Source organism: Drosophila albomicans, chromosome 3 (assembly GCF_009650485.2).
Source record: "Drosophila albomicans strain 15112-1751.03 chromosome 3, ASM965048v2, whole genome shotgun sequence".
Lineage (NCBI taxonomy): Eukaryota > Metazoa > Arthropoda > Insecta > Diptera > Drosophilidae > Drosophila > Drosophila albomicans.
Window position 1 is genome coordinate 115,155 of NC_047629.2, and position 20,304 is coordinate 135,458.

The 20,304-nt window shown below is 39.4% G+C and overlaps 3 protein-coding genes across 3 annotated transcripts; all 3 read left to right on the plus strand.

Moving 5' to 3' along the window:
* Positions 1-40: 40 nt before the first annotated feature.
* Positions 41-1,584, plus strand: LOC117569778 (GTP-binding protein 128up). Its single transcript, XM_034251078.2, has 4 exons — positions 41-202; positions 318-438; positions 498-1,338; positions 1,399-1,584. The coding sequence occupies exons 1-4, from the start codon at positions 161-163 to the stop codon at positions 1,499-1,501; spliced, it is 1,107 nt and encodes a 368-aa protein (XP_034106969.1). The 5' UTR covers positions 41-160; the 3' UTR covers positions 1,502-1,584.
* Positions 1,585-1,713: 129 nt separating this feature from the next.
* Positions 1,714-5,401, plus strand: LOC117569773 (DNA-directed RNA polymerase III subunit RPC2). Its single transcript, XM_034251072.2, has 3 exons — positions 1,714-2,685; positions 2,741-4,405; positions 4,464-5,401. The coding sequence occupies exons 1-3, from the start codon at positions 1,797-1,799 to the stop codon at positions 5,324-5,326; spliced, it is 3,417 nt and encodes a 1,138-aa protein (XP_034106963.1). The 5' UTR covers positions 1,714-1,796; the 3' UTR covers positions 5,327-5,401.
* A 1,874-nt stretch (positions 5,402-7,275) lies between these two features.
* LOC117569634 (DNA fragmentation factor subunit alpha) lies at positions 7,276-20,027 on the plus strand. The gene is made up of 4 exons (XM_034250873.2): positions 7,276-7,600; positions 16,893-17,108; positions 17,777-18,039; positions 18,118-20,027. Exons 1-4 carry the CDS (start codon positions 7,544-7,546, stop codon positions 18,476-18,478), a joined length of 897 nt encoding a protein of 298 aa, XP_034106764.1. The 5' UTR covers positions 7,276-7,543; the 3' UTR covers positions 18,479-20,027.
* Positions 20,028-20,304: the final 277 nt, after the last annotated feature.

The following is a 20,304-nucleotide window of genomic DNA, read 5'->3' on the forward strand; positions in this document are numbered from 1 at the left end:
AAATAATGTACGTTATCGATACATCGATGGTGTCATCGATGATTGTCCACCTCTAACGCTGGCCGACAGTTCCATGCGAGTTTATTTTCGTTTTAATGCATAAAAATTTTGTAAATAACACCCGATTTAAAATTGCGTTGAAGAAAGCAGCTCGGCAACTATGAGTACAATTCTGGAGAAGATTGCGGCCATTGAGTCGGAGGTTAGCCGGCAACACAATATTATACAAAGAAATATATGCTAACAATAAGAAAACTAACCTGTCTCCCTTTCATTCCACCTTTTGCATGCGTATGTATGTGTACACATGGACGTAGATGGCACGCACGCAAAAGAATAAGGCGACGTCGGCGCATTTGGGTCTCTTGAAAGCCAAACTGGCGAAGCTGCGACGCGAGCTCATCTCCCCTAAGGGCGGTGGCGGCGGTACTGGTGAAGGTAAGCTATCTTCAATTATCACAATTCACAATTCTAATCGCGCTTGTTACCCCTTGCAGCCGGCTTTGAGGTGGCCAAGACTGGAGATGCTCGGGTCGGGTTTGTTGGCTTTCCATCGGTGGGCAAATCGACGTTACTATCGAATCTGGCCGGCGTTTACTCTGAGGTGGCAGCCTACGAGTTCACAACCCTGACAACGGTGCCAGGATGCATCAAGTACAAGGGCGCCAAGATTCAGCTGCTCGATTTGCCCGGTATCATTGAGGGTGCCAAGGATGGCAAGGGCCGTGGTCGTCAGGTGATTGCTGTGGCGCGTACCTGTAATTTAATCTTCATGGTACTCGATTGCCTTAAACCATTGGGACACAAAAAGCTGCTGGAGCATGAATTGGAAGGCTTTGGTATACGGTTGAATAAGAAGCCACCAAATATTTATTACAAAAGAAAGGACAAGGGTGGCATCAATCTCAATTGCATGGTGCCGCAATCTGAATTGGATTCGGATCTCGTCAAAACCATTCTGTCGGAATACAAAATTCATAATGCGGATATTACGCTGCGTTACGATGCAACCAGCGACGATTTGATTGATATCATCGAAGGCAACCGCATATACATACCGTGTATCTATCTGCTTAACAAGATTGATCAGATTTCCATTGAGGAGCTGGACGTCATCTACAAGATTCCGCACTGTGTACCCATATCAGCGCATCATCACTGGAACTTTGACGATCTGCTTGAACTGATGTGGGAGTATTTAAGATTAGTCCGAATTTATACCAAGCCCAAAGGACAACTGCCCGACTACAGCTCTCCAGTTGTGCTGCACAATGAACGCACTAGCATTGAGGACTTTTGTAACAAGTTGCATCGCTCCATAGCCAAGGAGTTCAAATAGTAAGCTTAAATGAGATTCGTTATTTATTGATATTATTAATTGTTTCTTTCTGTTCTTAGTGCATTGGTGTGGGGCTCTTCGGTGAAGCATCAACCGCAGAAGGTTGGTATTGAGCATGTGCTCAATGATGAAGATGTTGTGCAAATTGTGAAAAAGGTCTAAGATCTGTTAATTCTATTCTATGCTTTGGATTTTAATTGTGTTTGATTGCATTTTCAAATAAAAACTCATTGCTGACACGTTTATTAGCGCAGTCGACTGCATTGCGGGTTCAAATATTCGCGGTAAGCTCAACAAAAGTTAATCGATATACTTGTATGGTATCGCTAATCGATATACATGTAGGCCTGGTCAGGCCACATTAAGTGTGACCGTTTTGCATACTTTTCGTGGTCGAATTCAACTGCGGTCACGCAGCGCACGTTGTTATTATTTCATTTACAATAAAGTTTCGTAAATGGTGGAACTAAAGAAGCACGACTTTAATGCGGAAGGTAATGGCAATGGCTGGGAGCCTGGAGATACCAAAGAGTGGGCCAAGCCTATTAAGCCGCTACAGGAAAAATGGAAATTGGTACCGGCTTTTCTGCAAGTTAAAGGCTTGGTAAAGCAGCACATTGATTCCTTCAATCACTTCATCAATGTGGACATTAAGAAGATTGTGCGCGCCAATGAAATAGTGACGAGCGGCGCTGATCCTCTTTTCTATCTCAAGTATCTGGATGTGCGCGTAGGCAAGCCAGACATCGACGATGGCTTCAATATAACCAAAGCGACAACGCCACACGAATGTCGTCTGAGAGACACAACATACTCGGCGCCCATCACAGTGGACATTGAATACACCCGCGGCACACAGCGCATCAAACGCAACAACTTGCTCATTGGGCGCATGCCACTCATGCTCAGGTGTTCCAACTGTGTGCTCAGCGGCAAATCAGAGTTCGAGTTGTCCAAGCTCAATGAGTGTCCATTGGATCCGGGTGGTTATTTTGTGGTGCGTGGCCAGGAAAAGGTAATACTTATACAGGAGCAGCTGTCGTGGAATAAGATGCTCACCGAGGACTTCAATGGTGTCGTGCAGTGCCAGGTGACGTCGTCGACTCACGAGAAAAAATCGCGCACCTTGGTGTTGAGCAAGCATGGGAAATACTATTTGAAGCACAACTCGATGACGGATGACATACCAATTGTGGTAATCTTTAAGGCCTTGGGTGTGGTATCAGATCAGGAGATCATGGCGCACATTGGACTGGATGCGCGATCACAGAATCGCTTCGGTGCCTCGCTGCTTGAAGCTTTCAATTTGAAGGTGTTTACTCAGCAACGTGCCCTCGATTACATGGGTGAGTATTTAATGATTACACAAATAAGATGTACTTATGTTTTGCGCCTTGGCAGGTTCCAAATTGGTGGTGAAGCGCTTTCAGAGTGCCACTACGAAAACACCTTCGGAGGAGGCACGAGAGCTGCTGCTGACAACAATATTGGCCCATGTGCCCGTCGACAACTTCAATTTCCAAATGAAAGCAATCTACGTGTCTTTGATGGTGCGTCGCGTCATGGCTGCCGAGTTGGACAAGACTCTGTTCGATGATCGTGACTACTATGGCAACAAGCGGCTGGAGCTGGCTGGTTCACTGATTTCTTTGATGTTTGAGGATCTGTTTAAGCGCATGAACTGGGAACTCAAGATGATTGCGGACAAGAATATACCTAAAGTGAAAGCGGCACAGTTTGATGTCGTGAAGCATATGAGAGCCGCTCAGATCACTGTGGGCCTCGAGTCTGCCATCAGCTCGGGCAACTGGACCATTAAACGTTTCAAAATGGAGCGCGCTGGTGTCACACAGGTGCTGTCACGTCTTAGCTATATCTCGGCGCTGGGCATGATGACGCGTGTAAACTCGCAGTTCGAGAAGACGCGCAAAGTGTCGGGACCACGTTCACTACAGCCGAGTCAATGGGGCATGCTGTGTCCCTCAGATACACCCGAGGGAGAAGCTTGTGGATTGGTCAAGAATCTGGCGTTAATGACACACATAACTACCGAAGTGGACGAGCATCCAGTGATGATATTGGCCTACAATGCGGGAGTGGAGGACATACGTGAGGTTAGCGGCAATCCCATCAATAATCCAAACGTATTTCTTGTCTTTATCAATGGCAACGTTCTCGGTTTGACTATAAATCAACGGCATCTGGTGCGCAACTTGCGCTACATGCGACGCAAAGGTCGCATGGGAAGCTATGTCTCCATACACACATCCTACACCCAGCGATGCATCTTTATACACACCGATGGCGGGCGCTTGTGTCGTCCGTATATTATTGTGGAGAACTCACGGCCTCGGGTGCTGCAGCGACATTTGGACGAACTACAGCGTGGCATACGTAAGTTTGATGATTTTCTCCACGACGGATTGATTGAGTATCTGGATGTGAACGAAGAGAATGATTCGTTTATTGCCTGGAATGAGGAGCACATTGAGTCGCACACAACACATTTGGAGATCGAGCCCTTCACATTATTGGGCGTCTGCGCTGGCCTTGTGCCATATCCGCATCACAATCAGAGTCCTCGAAATACCTATCAATGTGCCATGGGCAAACAGGCCATGGGCATGATTGGCTACAATCAGAAGAATCGCATTGATTCGCTGATGTACAATTTGGTTTATCCTCAAGCACCAATGGTCAAGTCACGCACCATTGAGCTGACGAACTTTGATAAATTGCCGGCTGGCCAGAATGCGACAGTGGCTGTGATGAGTTACTCTGGCTACGATATTGAGGATGCTCTCATTCTCAATAAAGCCTCTATTGATCGGGGGTATGGACGGTGTCTGGTCTACAAGAATTCCAAGTGCACCGTGAAGCGTTATGCGAATCAAACATTCGATCGGATCATGGGACCGGTGAAGGATGCTTTGACCAATAAGGTGATCTTCAAGCACGATGTCCTCGACACCGATGGCATTGTTGCGCCTGGCGAACAGGTACAAAACAAACAGATTATGATTAACAAGGAAATGCCTGCAGTTACATCCATCAACCCACTCGAAGGTCGGTCTTAAGTGTTGTCATAATCCTTGGCTACTTATAATTTCGTTCCAAATTGTAGGTCAAGCTCAGGTACCCTATACTGCGGTGCCCATCAGCTACAAGGGACCGGAGCCCAGTTACATTGAACGTGTCATGGTCTCAGCTAATGCAGAGGAAGACTTTCTCATCAAAATCCTGTTGCGACAGACGCGTATTCCAGAGATTGGCGACAAGTTCAGCTCACGGCACGGACAGAAGGGCGTCACGGGTCTCATAGTGGATCAGGAGGATATGCCCTTCAATGACTTTGGGATATGTCCGGACATGATCATGAATCCTCATGGTTTCCCCTCCCGCATGACGGTGGGCAAGGTGTTGGAGCTGCTGGGCGGAAAGGCAGGCGTTCTGGAAGGCAAATTCCACTATGGCACTGCCTTTGGCGGCTCCAAAGCTGTGGATGTGCAGGCGGAGTTGGTGCGACATGGCTTTAATTACATGGGCAAGGATATTTTCTACTCAGGCATTACGGGCGCTCCCCTGGAGGCGTACATTTACTCCGGCCCTGTATATTATCAGAAGCTCAAGCACATGGTGCAGGATAAGATGCATGCGCGAGCGCGCGGCCCAAAGGCGGTGCTCACACGTCAACCAACCCAAGGTCGGAGTCGTGAGGGCGGCTTGCGTCTGGGAGAGATGGAGCGCGATTGTCTGATCTCCTATGGAGCGAGCATGCTGATAATGGAACGTCTGATGATATCCTCGGATGCTTTTGAGGTGGATGTGTGCCGCACATGCGGACGCTTAGCCTACTGTTCGTGGTGTCACTTCTGTCAGTCGTCAGCGCATGTATCCAAGATATCTATGCCGTATGCCTGTAAATTGCTCTTCCAGGAATTGACCAGCATGAATGTTGTGCCAAAACTCATTCTGGAGAACTATTAGCACATATGTAGAATCTACAGGGATTATGTGACTGGCTCAACATTGAGTGAATAAAGTGTGTGTTTGTGTTTTCAACCGTGTGCATCAAGTTCAATGAACGTGGAGTCGGCGGGGTCACAGTTTCCCATTCAATCAGCCCAACTCTTTTTTTTATGAGTACAATGTTGGCAACGGGGTGGACTGTTTTTTAAATTCCGCTAAAGCCCACTTGCCACCCTCGGCCTGCCACGCCCGCTTTGCTTTGCGCACACATTTTACCATATTCATGAAGTTTCCAGCGAATGTCAAAGTGTAGTCCACAGCCGCTGTTAGTTAACAGCAAATTTTAGCAGTTAACAGCGCGCTGTCAACTTAAAGAGGCCTAAGCTGCTTGCTTAATTGCATCTTTAATGGAGGTCTCTTTGGCTTATCAAACTGCTGATTAAGCTTGTTTTCGGTTGTATGGTCCTTCTGTAAACAACAAATTTAGTAGAAGCTTAGTGTTTTAGCCATTTAATTAAATTTGGAATATTTTACTAGGTGGATAAACCTGTGAAGTAGAAAAAGGCTGGCAAAAGATATATTTATATGTATCTATCCATTGCTTAAAAGAGACTTGTTGATTAGCAATTAGTATATCAAAATAAATATTGCAAGCGTTCTCAAAGAGAAGCACGTTGCAACGAGTTTAAGTCGGTGGCACAAAAGGAGGTCGAGTTTTGTTTATTTATCAAAATGCACCGTAACTTTGAGGACTTGCTGCGTCTTTGAGGCTATTCATAGAGCACATTTTTCCATTTTGCGCAAGTTGGCAACGTTAGTGGGTCAATGCACTGGTACGCACGTGACTCGGCAACTGGCAACTGGCAACTGACAGCTGGCAATTGGCAACACCTACTAGGCGGTGTCCTTGTGTGTCATTTCAAGTCACTTGAGCTCAAAATAGTCACCGTCAACCCAGCCGCCTGCTTTCTCTCGTCCTCCCGTATGCAGTTGTGTGTGCTACGTGCTGTTGCAAGTGCAATGACAGCGCAGCAATGGGGGAAAATAAGCAAACTGTCCACAACCAATGGGGTAAAATAACGATAAGACAGCCTTCCGGCTGAGACCGGGTTTTGGGTTGGGTTGGGTTGGGTTTTTGGTTTGGTTTGCTTTGGCATTCATGCCTTTTGGCTATTTGTCAAAAAGTTTACTTCTGATACTCTGAGATGCACAGATACTTACTTTTGTACATACATACATATATCCAGATTGTTCTATAATATAGTATAGTATACGGGTGTTGGTCAACTGAGCAGAGTCAAATCATATTTAAGTGTACAACACACCCAGGCCCACTTACTTAAATCTGTGCACAAGCTGAGACTTATGCAACTCCTTGTCAGGTATTACTTTAATCTCGTATTAATGCTAATAAACTCTTACCACAAATTTCTAGCAAACTCCTAGCGCACCTGTGCCACTTAACAGAGTCATGTTAAAGGACGCGGTAAAGAGCGAAGAGCGGTCTCTCTTTGCAAGCTCGATTTTGATTTCCTTTCTAGCCGAGCGCTGTTAACAGTGCTGATAACTATGTATGTTACAGTATTTAGTTGCAACAACTTTTATCTCACACAATTAAATTTAAAGTGTTTTTTGAATGAAACACCTAAAGCACAAGAAAATAAGATTGAAAATGTTTCGTTTAATACCTATAAATATTTTTTTATCTGTTTTTGTGTAAAGTAAAGATATTTTATTAAATAATTTGCGATCAATAATAAATAATAAAGCTTAATAAAAATAAAGTTAAAAGTGCAAATATTTTGTTAAAGTTTAATCAATTCATTGACTTGAAATCTTCTGATAAGTTGAGTCTGCTTCGCGCCTTAAAAGCAGCCAACACTGTCAGTTATTATTGTATGCTTTGTGCTCTCTTTGAGACTGGGACTATAAAAGCCAGCGTCAGAGTTAAAGAGAGTTCAGTTGAAACCGGCCCTCGCTCGCGTTTTTGCCAACTGCAGATAAAGCTCGGCTGCGCTTCAATTATAAATGGAAAGCTGGGCAAAAAAACAATTTAATTGCAATTTGTACAAAGAAATGATTATTGCGAGTTTGTTGTGTGTGAGAGAGTGTGAAAAAATAAGTGTTTTGTAAGAAATAAGTGCAGAAATAAGTTCGGGAACCGTTGCAAATGTGCATCTAACTGTTTAACAAAAAAATTCCCCGTAAATTGTAATTAATTAAATTTGTATCAAAATGCCAAATGCCATGGAAATAACAACAAATGTCAGTGAATCGAATAAACCATTCAAAGTAAGTTAGTTAATTGCATTAAATTTTTGTTTGGCTGACGCTAAATTTGTTAAACTATAATGCAGTGCAATGCCATGCCCTTTTTTGGGCGTTGTGTCGCAGTTGTCGTTGTTGTTGTTCTTGATAACCGCGTGCTGTGTTTCGCATTTGCGCTATTTAAAAATGCTCATATTGAAATTGGGTGAACTTCAAGTTGCTGAGAGCGAGGTCGAAGAGCGTAAGACAACAGACAACATAAGAGAGCAAAAGCTCTAGCTCAGGGTGCGCAGTGCGCACTGTTAACATATGTTTATTTGCGAGAGATAAAAAAGAGGGCAAGTAACGGAGAGAGCTGTAATGGCTTTGCAGCAATTGTATTTGGCTTTGTTTTTGCATTTTATTTGGGATTTTGAGTGCTTGGCACTTGTTTGTCTTTGGCGTTTTGTTTGTTTGCGTGCATTGCCTTTGTTGTCAACTAATTTGTTTATCCGCTGTCTAAATAAACAGCAGCCGTTTAAAGAATATTTTTCTTATGTTTACATTTTGCAAGTGCTGGACACAGACCAAGAAAAGCCACAGAAGGTGAACATTTCTCTTTGACAACTTCATGTAGTATATAGTAAATGTTTAAAGAGTCCTTCTACTGTAGTTTATTGTTGTTATTGTCAAGTGTCATTTGTGCGTTAATTTTAACAGGTCCATTAATATGTCGTTACTTATTATAATAATTAATTCAAAATCTTTTGAAACATAAATCGGCTTAAAAGCAGACAGCTCGAAAATGCCATTAAAAAGTTTATCAGCTGACATGTTTGTGTAATTAGCGTGAGACACGCCGACGCCGACGCCTACATGGCAGAACAATGTTAATAAAATATTAAACAATTTGCATAATTTGATGTCATAGTTCAAACAACAATATTAACTAGACGCCTAATTTCCCCAGCGACTCTCAAATCTGCGTTCTAAGCTTATCAAATATTTAGTGTGTGGCTGACCAACTCACCTGAGTCTACATCTCCATCACCTGAGCTAGACTCCTTTGTAGTTCGTAGGTGGCCACAACTGAGGCGCAAGCACGTAGCCAAAGGCGCCATTATGACAGCGACACCAACGTGTGGAGGAGTGGACAGGATGCAGGATACGTGTTACGTGTTGAGTGTCCTGGGGCTGCTATTCCTCTGCGGTATACCGGTAGGTCGTTGAAGATTGGCTAGTTTCTTAGCTGAGATTTCTCTGACAGATTGCGCTTTAGTTTGATGTATTTCGAATCTCTCACTTCATTTGTACTCTGTGCTTTTCATTCAAATGGCGCATTAAAATTTACAGCACACTTTTTGGTGCTGTTGTATTTCAAAATATATAGCATACTTTTTGTTAGTCATAATTCCATTAGCCTGACTTTGTGCCGTCAATGTGATTTTGTCTAGCCATCAAATATGCTTCATTTAATTAGGAGAAACAAATACGCTAGTGAATTTCGGAACTCGAAACTCGGTTTGCCTATATGGCTGCCAGGCTTCCATGCTCACAGTCCCATTCATTAAAACTTTTGTCATCGACAATAATCTCATCTCATCAGGCATGGCAACTGAATGAAAATGTTTTTCTGATTATCAGGCGCAGGATTGGGGTTTCAAGCCGGAAACTATCAACAAATTTCTTGAGTACCAACCACATTTGCCGCATTTTCGAATCGAATGATTTTGTTCACTGAATTGCAGCGAACGGTAATTTGCAACATTAATACACAAATTTCTTTATCAAATTTAATCAGGTTTGCAATTGTCACAGAACGAAATGCATTTCATTTAATAGAAAAAAGTTGGAGCATAATGATTAAAGTGCACGATAGGAAAACACCGTCAATCTGTGGATTGTCATGTTATTGATTCGCATGGGAAATTTGTTGAGAATTCAGTTGTGATATAAGGCAATAAATGTAATTTCTAAACTCAATGAAATTGTTTCTTTCTTTTCATTTTTCTGCTATGATGCTTTTAAAAGTATACGCTTCAATAGTTGCTGCAAGTTTTGATTGTTGCCAAGTTTGTGGCTTAATATGATTAATTTTTGACTCAAGTTTTGTGCAGGAGCAGCGAAAAAGTTTTCATATTTCTGACAATCTTCAACGTGGATGATTTTCTAGGAGGACTTCATGAAGAAAGTCCTTTGAGTTTAACTGCATGTTTCACTTGAGACAGCCGGCGGGCATCCTTCACTTTTTTTCTGCATTTTGCTCCTTTTGTGCGCTTTGGGTAATTGTAATAAAAATGTTGTAATGCAAACTCAACTTCAATTTCATTTCGCACGCCTTGCTCTATTATTTATGAAACCCCGTTGTTGTTGCTCTTTACCAGCAGAAGCAAAAGCAGCAGCATCACGTTGCCAGCTTCAGTGATCAATTTTTGTAGAAGTGCAGTCGTGCAGTGGCGTTGCCTTTGCCTTTGACGCTGCCGCTGATCCGAGTGGTGCTGAGTCGGCCGCTTCTGCTGCTGCAGCATCTCTTGGCCACGTCTAATTTATGTTCAGTTTAACCTTAACGCTCAGGCGCCATTTAACATAACATGCAAGTTTAATAGAGCAGCCAGCAAAGGCAGTTTGCACTAGCTGCAGCGATGAATGTCCTTGGAGTCGGTAGTCAGCATTTTAGGCATGCACTTAAAAGTATTCTGCATTAAATTGCTGACAGGCATAACTCGTCAGGAAACATGACAAATATTTGTGCGGCAGACAGACGAGTGCATGTCAAACTGTGCTCAAGTTTTCCGCGCATCTCAACTACAAGAAAAGAAGAGATGTTTTCCTTGTACACATCAAAATAAACAGGCATAAGCAATGTCGCGTGCATTCTGACAAACACTTTCTCTCACAGAGACGAATCTCATTTCGTTTTTATTCTTATTGTACTAATTGAGACGCATTGATTAATCGAACACGAATTTGTTATGCAGTTTCGCTATTTATTAGGTAAACTCTTGCCATAAATCTCAATAAAAGTAGCCGCAACAGTCGACAGCTGACAGGTTAACGGCAACGTGTCGTATGCGCAATATATCATTCACCTTTAACTTTTTCCACACATTGTTGTTGTTAGCTTTGTGATTTGTAGTTGCTGTTTTTGTTGATGGTGCGGTATCTCGAGGGCATAATTACTTAGTATTTGGTTTATAAATTACTCGACAATTTGACTCTAATGAGTGTACAATTTTCCGGGGCATTGACTGATGTGAATTTGATGGCCGCCGCTGGCAAATCGCGTTAATTGTTTAATGGCCAGCATGGAGGAGGTCATATAAACAGTTATGAAATTTAAATAAGCTCAGTGCTGAAAATGATTGATTCAAAATGTACTGAACTATAAAGCAAATATACAAAGCTAGCCAAAAATATAAAAGTGCAAAGCGAGTGGAAACGTTATCCGAAGCTAAGTGTCCATAAATAATAAATCGTATCTCGAATCCTTTCCCATTTATTTATTTATTTATTTTGGTCGTTGACGTACTAACGGCAGTACCATCAAGTGGCCCAGCGATACCAAGCACGGGCTTGTTGACGCGCGGACAAAACAAAATAAATTTATAAACAGCATGCATTAAACGAAAACCGCGAATAAATATTAAAAGACGCTGGACAGCTAATTAAATTAGATTAAAAATATGTTAGAATAAATGTATAATAAAATAAATAACAATTAAATACTTGATAAATAAGCTAATAATAAGGTTTTAAGCAAAGGAATAGATTTACTAGAGCAAACTACGTTATTGAGATTATTATAGTTCACACACAGAATACGGAAGGGATTATGGCAAGCAAAGTTAGTAGATCTACGTGAAATGAGAAGTGGAAGAAAATTCCTAGTGATCCTGACAGGAACTGCAAAACTAATTTGACTTAACAGCTCCAAAGAGTCTATTTCACCATTAATTAGTCTCTGTATAAAAACAGCACCTTGCATAGTTCTGGGATCAGAAAGAGAAGGAAGGTTTAGTAATAAGAGTCTACTACGATATGGTGGTAATCTAATATTAGGATTCCAATTTAAACTACGAAGAGCAAATAATAAGAATTGTTTCTGCACCGATTCAATCCTATCTTGATAAACCCTATACTGGGGATTCCAGACAAGAGATCCGTACTCAAGGATAGGACGAACCAGTGAGACGTATAAAGTCTTAATGATGTAGGGATCATTGAACTCTTTCGACCAGCGTTTTATAAATCCCAAAACACCCATGGCCCTATTTACAGCAGACAGAATATGTTTATCGAATTTTAGTTTTGCATCAAGCAGAATCTCTAAGTCATTCACACCTTCAATTCGCTCAAGAGGAGTATCATATAACACAAAGTTATTTAACTGAGAAGAACCCCTACAAAAGGTCATAAACTTACACTTATTGCAGTTGAGATTTAACATATTTACTCTGCACCAAGATTCTAGACGATTAAGGTCACATTGTAACAGTGAGCTCGCAAGACTATCATTAAATGTCAGGCAAAGCTTAACGTCATCGGCTTACATAAGTACACGGGAATGCAGAATAACAGAAGGAAGATCATTTATGAACAAAGTGAACAATAGAGGACCCAAATGACTGCCCTGTGGCACACCAGAAGTGACTTGAACACATTTAGATACAAAACCATTATAATAAACATTCTGAATTCTGTTGGAAAGGTATGAGAATATCCACTCAATTAGGCTATGAGGAAACCCTAAAACATTAAGCTTATACAGTAAAAGGTGATGATTAACAGAGTCAAAAGCCTTACTAAAATCGGTGTAAATGACATCCGTTTGCATTTTATTCTCGAATCCTTTAATTACAATAGAGGAGAACTCCAATAAGTTAGTAGAAGTGGATCTAGACTTCACAAACCCATGTTGGTAAGGTGAAATTATAGATTTACACAGATGTTGCAGTTGAGAAGTTATAATTTTTTTCAAATGCTTTCGGAATCGCAGACAATTCGATAATTTCTTAGTAAACCATAAGGGTTTATCAGACAAATGTGGAATACTTGATGGAACACAAGCATCAAATAGCGAGTTTAAAGTAGAATAGAAAAATTCATTTCATTCAATTCATTTTTTAACCAAGTTTCAGTAAAGGCAATGACATTGAAAGGGAAAGATACACTATTTAAATATAAGTCAGTAAGTTTACTACAAATACCTCTTACATTCTGATAGCCAAGAAGTAAAGAGGATGTTAGTTTTCTGAACTGACAGACATAGAAGAAGGCTTTGAAATCGAATTCTTGCCACTACTAGGAAGAGAAGCTGGAGACCGATTTTTCTTTTTCGCAACAAATTGTTTAACTAATAGGTGTACCGGCCAAAACTCTTTACTGCACATCATGCTAAATTGTTCAACCGGAACACTTATTTTAAAAGACGAAATCTCCCGTTCATACGAGAAATTAAATTTATCTACTTTAACCCTGGCTTGAGATTTGGACTTAATATAAGCCCGAACATCATCAGATGTCGTATCAGGGGAAAGCCTTGAAACGAAAATCTGCTTAAGAGGTGGCACTGCAACTAAAGTGTTGCGGACAACTGAGGTAGGAGCTGGAGGCGATTCTTCTATCGTTACAGCACTAACGATCTCAACAGAGGATGGTGATGGTTGAATTTCTTCAACCAGAGTTGAGGGGACGGAGAACTAAACGACATTAATTCCCCAGCAGGTGATACAGATAAGCTTGGAACATCAACTGGGACAGAAAGCTCGATTGGGGTAATCGACAGACGCGTATTGGCCTTTTTACGCTTCGGAGACTCGGTCAAGAGCTTCATACTCTTAAATCCAGAATCCAAAGCAGAAAAGCTATCGGAGAGTTTTTTAAAGCCCGCCAATATATCTTTAAAACCAGTTCGCGTCTGCCGTATAAACCCAGCAATATCGCGTTCAGAGTCCCTACAATGTTCACAAGTCCATCTCAATCCAGACTTGGCCGAAATCAAATCCACTATACGGCCGTTAAAGCCAGCACATTTTTCATGTGCAACGTTGTCGCATAACCAGCAACAAACAAAACCCATTTTGGCACCCGGCATTTCTTGTTATAGCAGACTAACATATTGCTAAAACAAAGATTATTAAACCTATTAAAAAATTAAAAAAAAAAAAAAAAAAAAAGAAATAAATCAAAATAGGTAAATTATTTGCAAACTAATATGATCTGTACTTACGAAGAGCACAAAACACAGAGAGTATGCACAGGTCGAGCGAGACGCAAGATAGAAAGATAGGCAACTACAACACCAAGAGAGGGAGAGTTACTATTCTAAAGAGCGTTAAGAGCACAAAGCACAAGCACTGAGAGTAAAGCGCGGGTCGAGCGAGACGCAAGATAGACGATAGACAACAACAACACCAAGAGAGGGAGAGTTAACTATTGTAACAGAGTTGAGTGCAAGGAATAGCAAGTGAAAAACAAAAATACAAAAACAAAGTGCAGCGGCACCGAAAACAGAATTGTTTTTGCTAACAAAACAAAGCAAAGTTTGACCACACAATTTGTTCTAATATTTTCAGAAAAATGATAATAATTTACTAAATACACGAAAGCACACAGCGATTTAACGATCTGTAGTTAAACACAAGTGAGAGAATAAAATTAATGTTATATTAATTGTAAATAAATATGAAATTTAATGAAAAATCACAAATTTAAGAGGGAAGAAAAAAAAAACACGTCCGACTGCGAATGCGAGAGCGAGCGAACAGATGCAGCACAAAGAAATCTGTTTTTCTGTATTTAGTTTATGATTTATTTACGTTTTTGATTGTGGAAACAAGTCAAAGATTTCAATCGTGACTGAAATAAATAAAATTATTCTTCAGGGTAAAAAATGATTGAAGGGTTAATAATGGGTGCGTAAATGCCATTATTAGTTATGATAAAAAACAATAATTATTTAATTAAAAGTTTAAAATATCTAGAAGGTAATTAATTTTCAGTAATATATGTATATGAAATTAAGTATTCAGGATTAAGGTTTACAATATAAAAAAATAAGTATAATATATTCAAGACATGAACTGTTACTGCATGTCTTCAACAGTTGATGGTTATGACAAATTGAAGCATAAAATGATTTTTATTTGCCTGAATCCATCACTCAGAAATGTTCGTAAAGGACTCAAGCTTGGTGACAAATTTGCATTGACATAGTCACTGGCATGTGTTTTTTTTAGGAGAGGTCAATCCCTTTACTTTGTAGCTGTTGAGTGGGTACTTTAATCATAGCAGATTTGCCAATGTCAATGCTAACATAACATACATATAATATCAGGAGTTGCTAAGCTGTTATACACCCACATGATAGCAAAATCTTGGCATTGCACTATGGGCCAAAAGCCCAAATTTGCGGCATAAACTCTAAAAATGGACCTAAGATTCTGAAAATTTGCACAAATATCTGGGAGAGAAAGATAGAATTTCGGAAAAAATTTTGTGTCAATTTGACCACGCCTTCCTCCCGCCCCCATATAACCGTCCGTATGAAACACTGGATCTCAGAGTTTGTTTCAAATTTTTGCCACGCCCACTTCCGCCCCCCGCAAATCAAAAAAATCGAATAACAAGCCTAATTTTAAAGCTAGAGTTACGAATTTTGGTATACAATAATTAGTAGTTATGATTCCTTAATAATAGTAGTTATGATTCCTGAAAATTTGGTTGCGATCAGATAAAAATTGTCGAAGTTATTAAAAAAACACTTTGAGCAGCGCTGCATGAGAGAACTCATAAACACCTGCAACATGTATTGTTATTTCAAAAACGGGCAAAAACGGACAAAAACCATTACTAAAAATGGATTCTATAGAGATTTGTTAAAAATATTACATTTTTACCTTTAAGGCACTTTGAGGCACTTAAAAGAAAAGCTTCACAGAACACATGTACTTTTGTTAGAACAAGCTAGAACAACACATTTGCAACACATTAGTCAAAACAACACAAACATTTAGAAATATAGAAAAACGTTTAGTAACTATTAATTTACATACCTTGACCTTTATTTTCCATTTACACACTTTTAACTTTTAATGTTTGGTTCAATTGATTTATGAGCTGCAAGTCGTCAAAATTTTCGCGGGTTTTTTGTCTAAAACAAAACGACACTGAACAAAAAATTAGGGGTATTCCCAAAAAATTTTATCAACATTTTTTTATATCATATAAGTATTCAAGATACCAAAAAAATAATTAAACAACACTATTTCAAAAAAAAAAAAAAATCATTTATGCCGCATATTTGGGCTTTTGGCCCATAGTGCATTGGTTAACTTTGAGGCTGGTAATGAATTCACGTATCTCTCTCAACTGAGAACCAACTGCGCCTAAGATCCTACAACGCACACACCTACACACACACCTACAAACTCGTAGTTGTACACAAACATGTTCATCTGCACGCGCTGCCTAATGCCAAGTTGATTAAGCCAGAAACAGACCCAAAAAATACGAAGAAAAATAAGGAACGGCCATTTTTTTGGCACGTTAAATATTAAATACCCTTCCAATATTATAGAATATTTGCTTATTAGCATTAGTCGTTTTAACGTTATACAAAATAAGTTGTGAACAAATATTTTTAATATACAAAAATATATGGATCACAGCTTATTTCAATCACCACCAACCGACAACTTTGAATCTGTATACTGGCCAATTTAAAAGAGGTATTGAATTTATTTAAACGCAGGATTTCAGTTTAATGTTTTCACATAAAATATACTATATATGATATATTTACTATATTAAATTATTGAAAAACTAAAAAGTAACGAAAAAAAGTAGCACAGCTTATTTCAACCAGCTGGAAATAACTAAGTATAACAGAGTAGTCAGTCTCATGGATTAAGAATATGTAACAGCAATGGCGGCCAGCCGATAGACACTTAGCTATCGGTTAGCTTTAGTAAGTCGATAGGCAAGAAAGAATTGTGCCAATTATCGCTTTATTGAAACCGAAAACTTCCAAACTTCACTATGTAATTAAAGCACTCCGGTTTTAGGGTATTAAATGGATGGGAAAAATACCAAAACCTTCGCTAAACTTTTTGGGTGCTGTCGAGTGTCCGGCTTAAATATTTCATATGGGCTCATGTCGCACTTGTTGTTGTTGTTGATGTTGATGTTGCCGCTGTTGAGACTGAAGTCTGTTGTATTAATTTATTATTCATTCAATGTGTATTGCCATCCATATGTAACTGTAAACGTGTAACGGTTTATTATTCCCTTTTTTTCATTTCCATTTTCATTTTCGCTTTTAACATACTTGCTGCAGGTCAAGGACGTCACGCGGAACATTAAAAAAGCAGTCTGCGCCTCGAGCCTAGAGGAAATTCGCGCCAAGGTGGCTGAGAAATTTGAGAAATGTGAACACCAGCCGACTATTCATTTGGACTCGGATGGAACCGAGATCGACGATGAAGAGTATTTTCGCACCCTAGATGAAAACACTGAACTGGTGGCTGTCTTTCCAGGCGAGCATTGGATAGATGTAAGTGGAACTCAATGACAGCTTTTATTTTAGTTGAGGAATTCATTTAAATGTTTACATAAAATTCAATTCATTCGATGCAAATAAAGCCTATTTTGTTATAATACCCGCTACCCATAAGGTTATACCGCAAAAATCAGCTGCATCCGTCGAGTCTTAATTGCTTTGGTTGACAGTCTGGTATATTTTTTTTTTTTTTTTTTTGTATATTTTCAATGAGTAGTATGTCATTAAGCCACATATTTATTTCGGTGTATTTTAGTACATTTTCAGTATATTTTGAGTACATTTTTGAATACAGTCATATATCAATAAACCAAATATATCCTTTGTCATAGTACAGTAGTATATCTGCGGTATATATATATGGTAGCGGGTAACTCATAGTCGAGCACACTCGACTGTAGATTTCTTACTAGTTTTTCTATTGGTATTTTAGAGTTAGAAATTTTGTAGTCAACTTTATACATCATTTGTAGAATATTAATTAATATTAAGATTTTGTCGTAGGGTATATCAAGTCGATAATGTTTCTCTTATTTGTTGCCAATCCATTTTAATTATTTTTACGAGCCATAAGAGGCCTGTGTGACAATAATTCAATTATGGTCGCTATAAAAACATCACGTATTCGAATTTGAACTCAAAATGTATCATTTGGTTTATAGCCAACGCATTACGTGACAATAACCACACCAAATGGCACCACCAATGGCAGCATCTCTGGCAATGCGGAGAATGGAGATACAACAGATGCGAATAACACAGAGTCGGCAAGAATTCGTCAATTGGTTGGTCAACTGCAGAATAACTTGTGCAATGTTTCTGTTATAAATGATGCAGACTTGGATTCGTTGTCGAACATGGATCCCAATTCATTGGTGGACATAACAGGCAAGGAGTTTATGGAGCAGCTTAAGGATGCGGGCAGGTAATTCAAACAGTCTCATATTTATTTTTGTTGATCACTTGAGTACAATATGTTTTGCATTTATTTATATCGCTTTAGACCCCTTTGTGCCAAGCGAAATGCCGAAGATCGTCTGAATCTCTTGAAGTTGCTGAAAGCAGGTGCTATATTTTGCTCGGAACGATATCCGGAAGATGCTGAGGCCATTGATCGTGAGATTGGTCGCCAGCTGAATGAGGTAGAGAGCGGCCAGGTGACTGCAACGGCTGCCAGCAATACACGCACCATCGAGGTGGTGCAGTGCGACAATCAAAATACCACAATCACCATAACTGTGGCTGAGGCGATCACTTGCAGCACCGCTGAAGCAACCACAAACGAGGCGGCGGTCAACGCAGCTGCCAATGAGGCGAACGCCAATGCCAACGCGAATGGAAATGGAAACGATGGCGACATCTGACTACCCATTTTGGGCAGCCTTAGATGAAGCCTGGCCGACGAGAAGTCGGCAAACTAAGGAGCAGCGAGAGAGAACGAGAGATAGTATGAGATGGGCGATGGCAATTTTATCAAAAGATGTTTCACAGAATTATAGAACCGAAGAAATCAGTCCTGCAACATTGGGTTAACATACACGTATTTGTAGCAAATAAATCAATACAAAATATAGAGCGCAACGTAACGAGATCTTCTGAAAATGCTTCGTAGAATTTAAGAGCAAATGAAAGTTAACGAAATATTACACGTATTAACATTAAATCGTCAGATGGTTGAACTTAAATGTCAGCAATGAATTGTCTTGCAACCGAAATAGGATATTTCAATTTGCGCTGCATACTAAAAAAAACACAAATATGTATTCACAATTGCAACTGACATGAATAATTGTTAAATTGGGAATTTACTTCAGAAAATTGACAGTTTCTCATTTTCTTGCATTTTTTAAACATTTTACTGGCTGATATTTCTCTTCGGAGTTTTACTTTCGAATCAAAATGATTTCGAAGCTGGAATTGAGAACAGATCTATACACAAAACAAAAAAACATTTCAATTAAAACAAGAAAAACTTTCGTAGTTAAAATTTGCTGACAATTTTGTCAAAGCACCTGGAAATAATAATTAAATCAAAATAAAACGACAACAATAAATTTAAAAAAAAGAACAGAAATAATAACAAATTATATATATCATCTATGAGTCATAGAAGACAAGAATATATCATGTTCATTTTACTGCATTAGTTAAAGTATATAGAAAAGCAACACTTAATTGTTCACTTCTGATGGTTGCCTCAGAAGCAAATCGAAGTAGTGGCTATAAGAATCCAATTGAAACCCTGAATGAATAGTTAGAAATCAGAATTGAAACTCATTTTGAATGTTAACGTGATTTAAGGGTATTATTATCATTATCATTGCATGCTATTGTTTTGCCTAAGATAAATCTGAGTTGATATGATATTGATACGTTCTGGGCAATTAGGTTAGTATGTTTGATAATATGAAGAGACGCACACAACAAATTGTTTTTAGACTAATGCCATTGAAAATGTCATTTGTTGAAGCCAATTGAGACTGACTGTACTTATGGGTAATACTTATTTCGATGACGGTACGATATCAACTAAATGATTGTACTCGACCTGGTTTGAAATTGCTTCAAGTGAACCTCCCACAAATGTATAATAATAATACTACTACTTATATATGGTATATTCTAGCCACACAGGACAAAACGTGAAGAATTTAAAAGTAAACAGCATTGAACACTTAATATTAGTAAACATTTAAACAATAAACAATAAACGCAAATAAAAGCCAATTACACTTATATACAGAGCAAACAACAATCGGGCAAATCAACAACATAAATACAGTATGAATAAGCAATAAATAGAAATGAAATGAAGAGTTATTAAGTATAGTAACTGCAGACACCAAGCAAAAACCAACAAAAATATACCTAAATAAATGCATATTAACAAAGCGAAAACCAACCTTTATTCTACGGGCAAACGAGGCGTATGCGTGTTATGTGCAAATGTGCAACAGGGCGTATAGAAGTAAGCTTTACTCGCTTTTGTCTGTTGGCCAAAGAGAGTGAGATAGAGAGAGAGAGAGAGCATGTGATACTATACGGCGAAAGAGCGATAGAGAAAGAGAGCGGGAGCTTTGAAGAAAACGTGAACTTAGACTTGCAATTGCCGCAGTTAATTGCATTAAAAACACAGCCACAGCTGTGACGTCACGAGACGTGCTGTGACGTGCGCAAATAGAGGCCAGGT